The 13,377-nt window shown below is 40.7% G+C and overlaps 1 protein-coding gene across 1 annotated transcript in view; it reads right to left on the bottom strand.

The window, feature by feature from the left end:
• Positions 1-13,377, bottom strand: part of LOC101030681 (titin) — a 271,305-nt gene that overhangs the window by 10,220 nt on the left and 247,708 nt on the right. The window contains 19 exon segments of the mRNA XM_074399411.1: positions 31-624; positions 983-1,288; positions 1,381-1,956; positions 2,568-2,867; positions 2,974-3,279; positions 3,409-3,993; positions 4,099-4,401; positions 5,162-5,464; positions 6,095-6,394; positions 6,496-6,783; positions 6,891-7,484; positions 7,661-7,942; positions 8,028-8,333; positions 9,224-9,529; positions 9,664-9,960; positions 10,056-10,346; positions 10,444-10,749; positions 10,846-11,148; positions 11,243-13,309. Coding sequence (XP_074255512.1) covers positions 31-624; positions 983-1,288; positions 1,381-1,956; positions 2,568-2,867; positions 2,974-3,279; positions 3,409-3,993; positions 4,099-4,401; positions 5,162-5,464; positions 6,095-6,394; positions 6,496-6,783; positions 6,891-7,484; positions 7,661-7,942; positions 8,028-8,333; positions 9,224-9,529; positions 9,664-9,960; positions 10,056-10,346; positions 10,444-10,749; positions 10,846-11,148; positions 11,243-13,309 — 8,613 coding nt within the window.

Below are 13,377 nucleotides of genomic sequence, written 5' to 3'. Positions count from 1 at the left end.
TCAAATTGATGATAAACAATTTATTTTTACCTTCCACTTCCAAGGAGGCAGTGCCAGACACAGATCCCCCTTGGTTGGTAGCTCTGACTTGGTAAACTGTGGCATCATCATCTGTGACACTTGCAATGATGAGCTGGTGGTAGCCACCCTTAAATTCTTGAATCCTATATTTTAATCCATCTGCAATGATTTCTTTGCCTTGCCTGTACCATTTCACGATAGGTTTTGGATGACCAGTCACTTTGCAGACCAAAGTAGCATTACTCTGATATCTGACATTTAGATTTCTCAGTTCCTCTTTAAAGTGTGGTGCCTGAATTGGGACATCAGATTTGGGAGTGACAGGTTCTGATATTTCACTCCATTCACTTTCCCCACCTAGATTTTCACATTTCACACGGAACTCATATTCAAGACCTTCAATAAGGTTTGTCACTGAAAAGACAGTTTCTCGAATTTCTTCTGTTGTCACAGAAATCCATTTATTCTGCTTCTTCTCGCGCTTCTCAAGGTAGTAATTTCTAATCTTTGCACCTCCATCACTGGCAGGTGGCTTCCAAGCCACAACACAAGAATCTTTTGTGATAGCAGTAATAGTTGGTTTGCCAGGAGCACCTGGCTTTTCTATTAAAAACAAAACAAAACAAAAGATTTGAGTTATCAGATGAAACATGCAGCTTTATTAAAGCTAATTTTTTTTAAAAAAGCATGAGTCCAAAATATTATTAAAAATAGCTATTCCAGAAAAAATGAAATCGGTTACTTTATACTAAGACATATCAAAAACCAAAGTTCTGTTTTTAAAAAGGGGTTAGGATATATATTTCTCCTTTTAGATATGCAAACATTCAATTAAAGTGAAAGGAAAGGCATTTGTACTTTATCTGAATCTTTATTTCCTTTCAAAATTTCTTTCTGTTTAAAAGAATTTTATGCAAAGATGGAACTTTGCCATAGGATACAGAAATCAGGCTGTACTTACCAAATGGACTCTTAATGATAACAACTGAGGACACTTCTAGAGGGTCACTGATGCCAAAAGTGTTCTGAGCTGAAACCCGGAAGTAATAGCCAGCATTTTCTGTGAGGTTCACAATTCTACAGGTTGTCACTGAGATGGCTGAAGACACCAATTGCCATTCAGCCCCCTCCTTGGCCTCACATTTTTCCACCACGTAGTTGGTGATCCAGGAGCCTCCATCATCTGCAGGTGGTTTCCAGCTGATGACTGCAGAGTTCTTCAATAAAGCTTCAATCACAATTGGTCCTGTAGGTTTGTCTGGTTTATCTGTTGGGGAAAATACAATTGTAGTGGTTTTCATAGTGTATTTTTGAGAGTTTTTCTTTAAAAATAATCACTGAAAATAAAAATAAAAATACCTTGTATTTCTACATCAAGGATGGCATCAACAGTTCCAAAAACATTGCTGAGCTGGACTTTGTATTTGCCAGCATGAGTCTTACGTTGGACATTTTTCATGACAAGATGAGTATAGTGCTCAGTGTTTTCAATAGTAATGTTTTCTGAGTTTTGCAAAAGTTTCTGACCATGGAACCAAGTCATGGCAGGTACTGGACGACCAATGTACATAACATGAAGCCGAAGTGTAGAACCCACAGCTCCGTAATATTTCTCTTTCAGTGGGTAACCAGGATGGAACTGTGGTGTTGCTTGCAGGAGAAGCTTACTACTGGTTTCTACTTCTCCAACTTCATTGGTGGCTATGCAGGTATAAACACCTTCATCTTCCTGTTCCTCTGTCATTACTGTAAGAGTGTGTGTGCGTCCATCTGAAGACATTTTGTATTTCCTGCTTTGTATAAGCTCTTTACCAAATCTGTACCATTTAATGTCAGGAAGAGGCCTTCCAACAATCTGGCATGAGAGTTGAGCAGCTTCACCCAATTTGGTGGTAACATCCTTCATTTCTTTGCGTATTCCTGGGGCCTCTCCAGCTGAACAATGTGAAAGATAATAAGTGATTGTTACTACTCAATCTATAATCCTTTGTCCTTATATATCAGGAATGAATTTACCTTATTTACGAACAGATACCATGATTTACATATTAGCCTAATTCTTCAAAACCCTTTGAATTGATTTTCCTACGATCATATGGTAAATAGGGATTCAGTGAGCATATTGTCACATTTTATGCAGACTGACTTTTCTTCTTTATGATAGGAAGGACATTAATAATGTATAGGCTTTTGAGGGACTATAATTCTCTCTATAATTCTGTAGTAGTTTTGCCCTTACTTAGGTTCAATGAAGTGACATACAATTGTTGACCTTTCATATGTTGTTGGGAAATATTTAAAAAAAGAAACAATTGCATTAGAGGGAATTGCTCAAGGAAAGTGCTCAGTTCACTGCATCTAACATCTCCTGCTGAGGTTATGTGCTTGAAATTGTTTCCTATAGAACTTACCATATTCACTTGCTTTTCTTTCTAAACACTTGCTCTCCATTGAAGCTTTCCAAGTTCTACTTAGTATAGAGGGGGAATTAGCTTTAACTTGTTTAGTTTGTAAATCGATGAAGTAGAGAACTAAAGGCTACTTACATGTGAGTTTAGTCCTTATAGACATAGCAGTTCTTCGAGGTCTGCTCAGCCCTGTCTCATTCTCAGCAAAAACCCTGAATTCATATTCAGTAGATTCCAGCAAACCTCCTATTGTGAATTGCTTGTCCTTGATACGTTCTTTATTGCTCTTTTTCCAGGCACTGTCTCCAGACTGTCTGTATTCAACCCAGTATCCAAGAATTTCTTTGCCACCATCACATTCAGGTTTCTCCCATTGTAGAGTGACACTATCTTTGGATATTGAAAGAATCTCAAGCTCCCCTGGTTGGCTTGGTTTATCTGAAATATTTAAAATAATGAAAAGTGAATCAGTTTTTCTGGTGAAATAAAAAAACCAAACATGGCTTGCTTCTTTAATTTTAACCCGTTCTTCTGAATTCCTTACCAAATGGATCTTTGCAAACAACTGGTTCAGAAGCAGGGCTGGTCTCGCTGAGACCAACATCATTCTGTGCAATGATGCGGAACTGATACTCAGCATCAGGAACAAGCCCCGTGACAGTGTACATCGTGGTGGTGATCTGAGTCTTGTTGTGTCTGACCCACTTGTCAGTGGATGTCTCTTTGCGTTCTATGTAGTAGCCTGTGACTCGAGAACCACCATCGTCTTTGGGCCTGGACCAGGACAGGCTAACAGAACTCTTGGTTACATCAAGTACTTCTGGAGGATTGCTTGGAGGTTCTGGAGGATCTATAAATATAAGTGGAAAACACACATGTGTTAGAGTACAGTTCCAAGTCTTGTAAGCCAATGACTTTCATTTAAAAACAGAAGAGTGCTGAAATATGTTTATAATTTTGTGGTTGAAAGGGCACTTACTCAGTGGTGTTTTTGGTATGACTGGTTCCTCTGATTTCAAGGGTTTGCTTATGCCAAACTGGTTTTCTGCTGAAACACGGAAATGGTATTCTACATTCTCTTTGAGGCCTTTTACCACCAGAGATGTACCTCGGACTCTGGAATCAATGGTATACCAGGCAGCTTTAGGCACTTCTCGTCTCTCGAGGATGTAGCCTAAGATGTCGGCACCACCATCATCAGCAGGAGGCCTCCAGCTGACTCTCACAGAGCGGGCTTGGATGTCATCATATTCCAGTGGTCCTTCTGGACTGTCAGGGCTTCCTATCACTTTGACCTTGATGTAGACAGCTTTCTTGCCACATTTATTTTCCAGAACCAGGTCGTAAGTGCCAGAATCACCCCTGTCTGCTTCTTTGATCACAAGCTCAGTGTGTGTATCAGATGTTGCAATCATGGCACGCTTACTAACATCCTGGCCTTCCTTGGTCCATTTACATAATGGGAATGGTTTTCCTTTGATTGGTATGGTAAGTCTGATGACTCCACCTTGCCTTACAAAGATACCTTCCTGGTATCTTTCATCAAGTTCATAATCAGGATATTCTGGAAAAAAAGGTAGGATTTCAATTTAGCATTTGGAGTTGGGGGGCAGAGTAAGAAGTAAGTCTATGGCAATTATTGCAGAAAGTAAATGATCATGTGTCTCACCAAGCATTTCAGTGACTTTTACTGTTCCTGGTACCTCAGCAGGCTCACCAGGTCCACCAGCATTACAAGCTAGAACTCGGAATCTATATTCTGCGCCCTGAGGTAGATGTGTTAGAGTATACTCTCGAATCTTGGTTGGGGTGGTGTTACACTTGGTCCATTCATGTTGATCTACTTTTTGCATTTCAATCAAGTAGCCTGTGACTTTAGATCCTCCTTCATCTTCTGGAACACTCCAGGCCAGGGAGACTGATGTCCTTGTTGTATCAGTAACTCTTGGGTTTTGTGGCTTTCCTGGAGGAGCTGGGAATAAGAATAAGACAATACACTGGTTAAAGTTGCTGCAAAGTTGAAAATTAACTGTGCCACCTAACAAATTCAATGAGTTGTTGAAACAGGGACTGTTAACATTAGACTGTTTTTTGTCTTATGAAAATTTTATTCACGGCTGGGCCTGGGGGCTCATGCCTGTAATCACAGCACTTTGGGAGGCCTGAGGTCAGGAGTTCAAGACCAGCCTGGCTGACATTGTGAAACCCTGTCTCTACTAAAAATACAAAAATTAGCTGCACATGGTGGGGGGCACCTGTAATCCCAGCTACTCAGGAGTCTGAGGCAGAAGAATTGCTTGAACCTGGGAGGCAGAGGTTGCAGTGAGCCAAGGTTTTTGTATTTTCCTTTCTTTAAATGTGCTTTATTTGTAATCACTATTATTAACTTATATTTATCAGCAGTTTTTTAAAGTCCTTTAAAAAATATATTAAAATTTTAACTGTGATAGCATATATTATGAATCTTAATGAGGAGGAAATCGACTCAATAGAAGAATATTAAAAAATTATTTGCCAGAAGTTGCTAGTGGCTGGGGTGGGGAAGGGATGATTACAAACGGACGCAAGCAAACTTTCCCGGGTAATAAAAATATTTCACATTTTGTTTGTGATGGTGATTACAAAACACTACATTTTTCAAAAGTCATAGAACTATATTCTTCAAAAAGGTGAATTTTCCCACCTATAAATTATAACGCAATAAACTTGACTGATGAACAAAATGTGCTTACCAATTGGATCCATGGCAACGATGGGTTTGGAAGGACGACTTGGTTTTCCAGACCCTCTTGCATTAATGGCTGTGACACGGTGTTCATATTCTAAGCCTTCAATAAGGCCAGTGGAGCGGTACCGTGTCATCGTCACAGGTACTTTATTTACACGGACCCATCGATCTGCTCTCACTTCTTTGCGCTCCACAATATATCCAGTCACTTGGGAGCCACCATCATCCTCTGGCGGGTACCAAGTAAGTGTCATGCCATCACGGGAAACATCAAATATCTGTAATGTTTCTGGGGGTCCAGGAATACCTGCAGCAAGACAGAGTTTAACTTATGAATAAAACAATGACTCATATATTTGTGTGTGCCTTAGGTTTTGGTTGGTCGTTTTTTAAAAAGATATATAAGATATGTGACTATTTTTCCAACAGTTTCACTTTTGTACTATTTGCAAATTTTAATTTAAATCATTTAATTAATTTTATTAAAAATTTTTTGACTTTTAGGTTCGGGTTACATGTGCAGGTTTGTTACATGGGTATATTGCATGGTGCTGAGGTTTAATTTTGTACTTTTCTTGCTGCTCGTTTTCTTTAATTCTGTAGACATATATTAAACATGCACTCTGTATTTTTTCTTACTATAACATTCCAGTCCTCCCTCCTTCCCTCTCTTTCTCCTTCCCTTCTCTCTTTTCTTCCTTCCATTCTTTTCTTCCTAACTCCCTCCTCTTCTCTTTCATAAGAGCACAGATACTTTTAAAAAATCAAGCCTAAGTGTTTGTAAACCTCTGAAAAAAGGAGGTTTAGAAACCTTAGACCACAGGGTTAATTTTGTGACCTATTTTTATTTACATTAGGGCATATTAAAAACAAATTCTTTTTTGTTAACATTCAGAATCAGAGGTGGGGAGAGTGGTGGAAGGATCTGTGGACTTACTGATGCTGCTGCGACATTCTATGACCTCAGACTGCAAGTAAGAGCCAATCCCAAAGCGGTTCGTTGCAGCCACACGGAACACGTACTCATTTCCTTCAGTGAGTCGGGTAAACTTAAATGTGGACCTAGTCACTGATTCAGAAACGGGTAGCCATCCTGGACGATGAGCATCACGTTGTTCTACCACATAACCACTCAATGGAGCGCCACCGTCCAATTCAGGTGGTTCCCAGGAAATGGTAATTGATGTAGCATCAATTTCATCAATCTTAATAGGTCCTGTTGGTGGACCAGGCTTGTCTATGAAAGAGAAGAAATCCAGGAAATTAATTTTTACTTCAAATCAAAATTGGGTGACTGAATATCAACAACTTGCTTGTATGTTTGTCACACATGCTTACCAAGAATGATAACTTTAATGGTCTCTGAAGTAGTTCCAGTAACATTCTTCAATTCAAGTGTGTATTCTCCAGTATCTCTGATAGTGGTTTCACGGATGGTTAATTTAGCTACTTTAGTATGAGTTTCAACTGTGACACGCTCTGATTCTCTCAGTTTAGAACCAGCAAAGAACCAGGAAGCAGCAGGAGGTGGACGGCCAGTGATAGGTATCACCAGCTCTACTGGTCTGCCAGCTGGGACATGAATGGTTTTCTGAGGCATTGTGGAAAGATCGATTGTTGGCAGCACTGTGGGAAGGAAAGCAGGCATTTATTCTTAAGCACTATTTTTATATAGTATTATGAATTCTGAATGTTTTCATTTTACTTTACTATTACTGTTATTTGGTACATACCTCTGAGGTCTTGTACAGTCACGGCTGTGACAATCTCTCTTGGTTCTGACACACCTTTCTCATTTTGTGCCCTCACTCTAAATAAGTATTGTTCACCTTCATTTAAAGAAATAATGGTGTGTTCTAGGACTGTGGGTTTTAAGGTGACAACCTTCATCCATCTCTCTGTTCCAGCTTTGCAGGCCTCAAGAACATAACCAGTGAGTCGGCTACCACCATCATAGAGTGGTTTTTCCCAGGCAAGGGTAACAGTGGATTTGGTGACGTCGACCACCTCTAGCTTTGTAGGCACCAAAGGCACTTCTGAGACCAGTACTGCATCAGACGTTTCACGAGGTTCTCCAATGCCATAAATATTTTCTGGCAGCACTCTGAAATAGTACATGGTTCCTTCTACAAGCCCAGAAATTCGGTAAAGTGTCTTGCTGCATTTGGTAGTTACTGTTTTGAATGCTCTCATGGCAGCTTCACGCTTCTCAATGATGTAATTGTTGACGGGAGCTCCACCATCAATTGTGGGAATTTCCCAAGTTATAGTCACAGAATCTCTTGATACTTCCTTAACTTTCACTGAAGGACAGGGACCAGGAGTATCTGAAAAAACAGAATGAAAGATTCCTATTTCCTATTTGCCTGATAGCTTTTTTCCCCCCCCTTGGGGAAATATAATCAACATAGTTCCTCTCTAGAGAGGTGATCAATCATAGTTCAAGATACATTGTTTTAGAGGATCTACTCATTTTATAGCCAATTTTAGGTAAAATGCTTACCATAGACTTTAACAAGGACTGTTGCTGATTTCTTGCCAGATTGGTTTTCAGCTTCAATTGTGTATTTTCCAGCATCGTACCGATTGACTTTGTCCACTATTAGCAATGAGTAGCTCTCAGTGGTGTCAATAATTGCCCGGTTTGCAAGGTCAATGCCTTGCTTGCTCCACGTAATGACAGGAGGTGGTCTTCCAGATACAGACACCATTAGGCGCAAGGAGGCTCCAGCCCTGATGGTCACAGTCTTCTTTAGATCATCTGCAAGCTCGAGATCTGGTATTTCTGGAAAGTTAATAACAACGTTTAATTAATTCATGGACAGATACGAGAAGAAAATAATTCACCTAAAAGCTTCTATTATAAATACCTATTCTTTCCACGGGCTCAATTTCAGCAGTTGATTCACTGTATTCGCTCATACCCTTCACGTTCACGGCAGCAACTCTGAAGGAATATTTCTGGCCCATTTTAAGGTCTAGCACAGTGAATTCAGTATTTCTTATTGTGGCATTGGTATGCACTCGGTACCACTGATCAGTGTCCTTCTCTTGCATTTCCAGAACATAGCCTATGATATCAGCACCACCATCGTACATGGGCTTGGTCCATGCCAAACTAATGCTGTATTTGGTGGTATCCACAACTCTTGGAGCAGAAGGTGGTCCAGGGGTATCTGTAGAATTTAAAAAGTGAGATGCAGACATTAGGCAAATAAGGAAACTTGAGATTTGTATTTTTGGTTTTCAAGACTCACAAAGGCATTATTGCTGTTTGTCCATACTCACCAAGATAATCTTTATTAACTAGGTTCTTAATATTATAGGACAGCACTGTATGGCACATTATAATTTAATATTATTGTCTTAAGAATTAAATTGCTTTAGGAAAGTAGATGTTTCTTCCCTACTGCTTTGGCTAGCTTCACTATGTGTTCTTTGTTATCTAAGCCCATTACTTAAAGTACCCATTCTCAGGGACTTTTCCTTAAAGAGTTGCTTATCTTTCACTGGATTAGTATCACATGCCACCAATCCATTTCTAATGAATGGAATTGGTTTCGTCAACTTCCCCAGTTCAGTCCCAGTGACTGTTCCTTAATAGTTCTTGGAATCAGACTCTGTAAAAGGATTTGTCACTTATTTTTGAAGCTCTCGTGACAATTATTTTGTCAGTAACATTAAACTACTAGAAACCTTATGTTCCTGCTAAGCCTTTTCTTAAAAGGAGTTTTGCCATTTTTCTTTTCAGTAGTTACAGTATGCTTTTTTCTCCCTATTCTTAGGAAGATTTATAGAATAGATTCTTTTCATATTGGTAGAATATTTTTCCATTAATTTGAAAATAATACTGTAATAATTTTTAGCAATTCTAATTGCTAACTTATCAACAGATAATAATAGTTAAAATGTTCTCTGACTTAAGCTATATTTATGATCATCCTAATAAGCATATGCTTTTCTAGACCGTAAATTTTACAAATTCTTAGAAATTGTGTGTTGGAAAATTTTATCTGTCATACAGTTTTGAGGAGCATTGTATTTATGTATGATTCTGGGAGCTCACATGATGGTTCTCTGCATGAGATGAAGTTGGAAGCTTCGCTGGGCTCACTGTTACCAGCTGCATTCACTGCAGTCACCCGGAACTGGTAATCACAACCTTCCATCAGGCTGGTCACCTTCAGCCTAGTATCATACACCACGTAGTCTTTGTTGACACGTGTCCAGCGCAGGCTCTTCTTCTCACGTTTGTCTACTAGGTAGTTGCTGATTTCATTGCCACCATCAGATTCAGGTTTTGTCCACTGGATGATGATATGCTCTTTGCCAGCCCCAACTTCTTCAGGTATGCCAGGTGCTGATGGAATAGCTGTTTACATATTTATGAAAATAATGATGATCAGAATTGCATAAAATTACTATTGATAAGACTGCCCTTCTCCCTCCTCCCCATGATCCTATTATATTTCAGCCGTCAAATTGTTTAAAAGTGTTAATACTCACTGAATGAGTTTCTGGCTACAATTGGCTCTGATTCAACAGGCACACCAGGGCCGTATTTGTTTACTGCCCTCACTCGGAATATGTATTCATTGTTCTTGATGAGCCTGGTAACGACATGGGATAGGGTTGGGCATTCGCTTTCGACAATCACCCAGTTGAGCCTGCTAGTCTCACGTCTTTCCACAATGTAGTGAGTGATTTCTGCTCCTCCATCTTCCTGAGGAAGGCCCCAGGCTAAAGTGCACTTCTCCTCTGTTACTCTGCTGACGGTGAGCTTTCCACATGGGCCAGGGGTATCTGAAACAGGTGTAATGACAAGCCATGATGAAGATCATTCTTTCTGCCCACGCTAGAAAATTCTATATAAATGTAAGAACATTTGACATGTTTACCAAGCACTTTGACCATGACAGACACGGCCTTGGTCCCGCTGGCGTTTTTCACTGTTAAAGTGTATTTTCCACTGTCACTTCTGTCACAGAACTTGATCACAGCAGTTGCTCGTTTGCCAGTATACTGCAAAGAGACCTTTTCACAGAGATCTAGCTCCTTGTCTCCTTTGGTCCAGATAATTTTGGGTTCAGGTTTGCCACCAACTGCAGCATCCAGAACAAGATCAGAACCTGCTCTGATGGTAACTAGATCACCCTGTAATCGGGCATCCAGTTCGGCTTTGGGTGGAGCTGTCAGTAGGCAAAATCGATATGAATGAATATCTGAGAGTTTATTTTCACGTAAATTGTGATAATTTTAAAAAGGAGAATGTTGACTATTTCCTACCGTATTCATCTCGGCAAGTGACGGGGCCTGTAGATTCAGACCCTTTGCTAATTACGCCTGCTGCATTCTTGGCTAACACACGGAACTCATAAGTGTCTCCTTCACTGAGAGCAGTCACGGTGAAGAAATTGTCAGATACAATGGTATAGTTGCACTTCAGCCAGCGACCGTCTCCTACCTCACTGACTGGCTTACGCTCTATGATGTAGCCCACAACCTTGCTGCCTCCGTCATACACTGGGGCAGACCAAATCAGTGATACTGTTGATCTTGTGACATCTGTCACCTCTGGTCTGCCTGGTGCATCTAGAAGGGATGCAAAAATAAGATTAAAATATACCACCCTTGAGTTCTACTGGAATCAGCAGTAATAAACATATGCCCATAAATTGTGATACATACCAACTGGATTTTGAGCCATTATAGGTCTTGAAGCTTCACTGGCCTTGCTAACGCCTGCAGCATTGAGTGCATAAGTTCTGAACTGATATTCCAGTCCTTCTACTAAACCGGTTACTTTGTAATTGCATTCTAAGCATGGCACTTTGTTTTCTTTCACCCAAAGAATTGTGTTACGTTCTTTCTTCTCAACCCAGTAGCCAATGATTTTACTGCCACCATCATGGTAGGGTTCTTCCCAACGAATAGACATGGCATTGGCAGACACATGGTAGACCTCAGGTCTGGTAGGAGCACTTGGTGGGACTAAATATAAACAAAGATATTAAGTATGAATACAATTTTATAAAATTAAGGGGAAATAATAGAGACTTTGAAATATGATTTTAATTTTTCTTACCAAATGGATGTTCAGCAACTATTGGTGCTGATTCTAGAGGTTTGCTGACACCAAATCTGTTCTCTGAACTGACTCGGAAAGAATATTCCATGTATTTTGTGAGATGAGTGACTTTAATTTGAGTGCGCTTGACACTGGAATTGACAAGCTGCCAAGCTGTTGTACCTGATTCACGCTTTTCAACTATGTAATTAGTAATTTCAGTGCCTCCATCATCTTTAGGTTCTCCCCATGACAGGACACATGATTCAGCCGAGACAGATGAGACCTCAATGGGGCCAGTTACTGGACCTGGCCTTCCAATGACCACAACTGTGACAGTAAATGTTTTAACACCAGCTGTATTTTCCAGGGTCAAGAAGTATCTTCCAGAGTCACCTCTCATGCTGTCCTTTACAGTCAGGGTGGTTCTGTCTTTTGTTGTTGTGATGCTCACTCGATCTGTCTCTTTAAGTCTCATTTCTTCCAATTTCCATGTTACTTTGGGGGCAGGACGACCACTGATTGGTACATCAATGGTAAATGGGCTTCCTGCTTTGCAAGTTATGAGCTGATTGGTAATTCCAGTGAGGTCAGCAGTGGGCTCAATTTGAGGCTCCTTAATGATGACAGAAGAGAAGGCTTCCCTGGGTTCACTATAGCCAGCATCATTCTTGGCCTTCACACGGAATTCATATTCAGTGTTCTCAACAAGATGCTCTACTGTGAAAGTCAGCTGTTTGGTGTGACCAGCTTCAACCCAGAAGTCAGATCCCTTTTGTCTCATTTCAAGCAGGTAGCCAGTGATCCGGCTGCCTCCATCATGGTCAGGCTTAAGCCAAGCTAAGACTGCAGAAGATTTGCTAGTATCAACAATGTCAAGTCTCCTGGGTGGAGCAGGCTGTTCTGTGGCTACAATTGGTTCTGGCATTTCATAGGGCTCACCAACACCATACTCATTTTCTGCAGAAACACGGAAATAGTATGGAACACCTTCTGCCAGATCACTGACCTTGAGGATCTGACGAGTGCATTTTTCACTGATCACCTGCCAACTACGGCGACTTGCTTCTCGTTTCTCTACCACATAGTGATGGATTCGGGCACCACCGTCAAGAAGAGGGGCATCCCACATCAATGTAGCAGATCCCCGGGTCACATCTTTGAAGGTAATTGGGCCAGGTGGGCCTGGAGTGTCTAGCACTTTTACAGTGAATGTGATTGACTTACTACCACTGTTGTTTTCCACTGTAAGGGTATATTTTCCTGCATCATTTCTGTTGCAGTTTTCCACAGTAAGGGTGCTGAAGGAGTCTGTTGTATGGATATCAGCCCGAAGGCTAAGGTTGGAGTCTGGTTTGCTCCACACAGCTGTAGGAGTAGGCCTACCTTGGTAGGCAATGAAGAGGCGAATACTGGCCCCAGCTCTAACAACATGAGTCTGTTTGAAGTTTGCATCTATGTCTAACTCAGGAGCTGTTAACCGGTCAACTGCTTTAATTGTGCCGGTCACTTCACAGCTGTCCCCTTTTCCAGCACCATTGATAGCACTAACTCGGAATTTGTATTCTTCACCTGCTTGCAGATCAGTGACTGTATATCTTGTTTTCACGCATGCTTCTGCATTCACCTTGTGCCAGTCTCCTAAGTCAGCCTTGCACATTTCAATAATGTACCCAATTATTTCCATGCCACCATCAAACACTGGTTTGGACCATTCTAAGCTCACAGTTGTCTTTGATGTGTCTGTTACTTTGACCACTGCTGGAGGACCTGGTGGGTTGACAGGCTCTCTACATTTAATGAGTCTTGAGATGCCACTTGCAGGTCCAACTCCTGCAGCATTTTCAGCCATGACATGGAATTCATACTCATTGCCTTCTATCAGACCAGTGACTTTGAATCTTGTCTCGGAGATTGGTCGTTTGCTGATCACTTTTACCCATCTTGTGCTTTTCTTTTCTCTTCTTTCAAGGATGTACTGTTGAATTTCACTGCCACCATCTGATTCCGGCCTTGCCCATGTCAGGGTAATGCTGTTGCCTGTTATGTTGCTAGGTTCTGGAATGCCAGGGGCATCAGGAATAGCTATAAGACAAAAACAAAGGCAAAAACAAAAAAACCCAAATCAATTAGATACATTTGCTTGGAAGGTT

The sequence above is a fragment of the Saimiri boliviensis genome, chromosome 5, assembly GCF_048565385.1.
Source record: "Saimiri boliviensis isolate mSaiBol1 chromosome 5, mSaiBol1.pri, whole genome shotgun sequence".
Taxonomy (NCBI): Eukaryota; Metazoa; Chordata; class Mammalia; order Primates; family Cebidae; genus Saimiri; species Saimiri boliviensis.
Note: the sequence above shows the minus strand (reverse complement) of the source record. Positions and strands in the feature narration are given on the sequence as shown.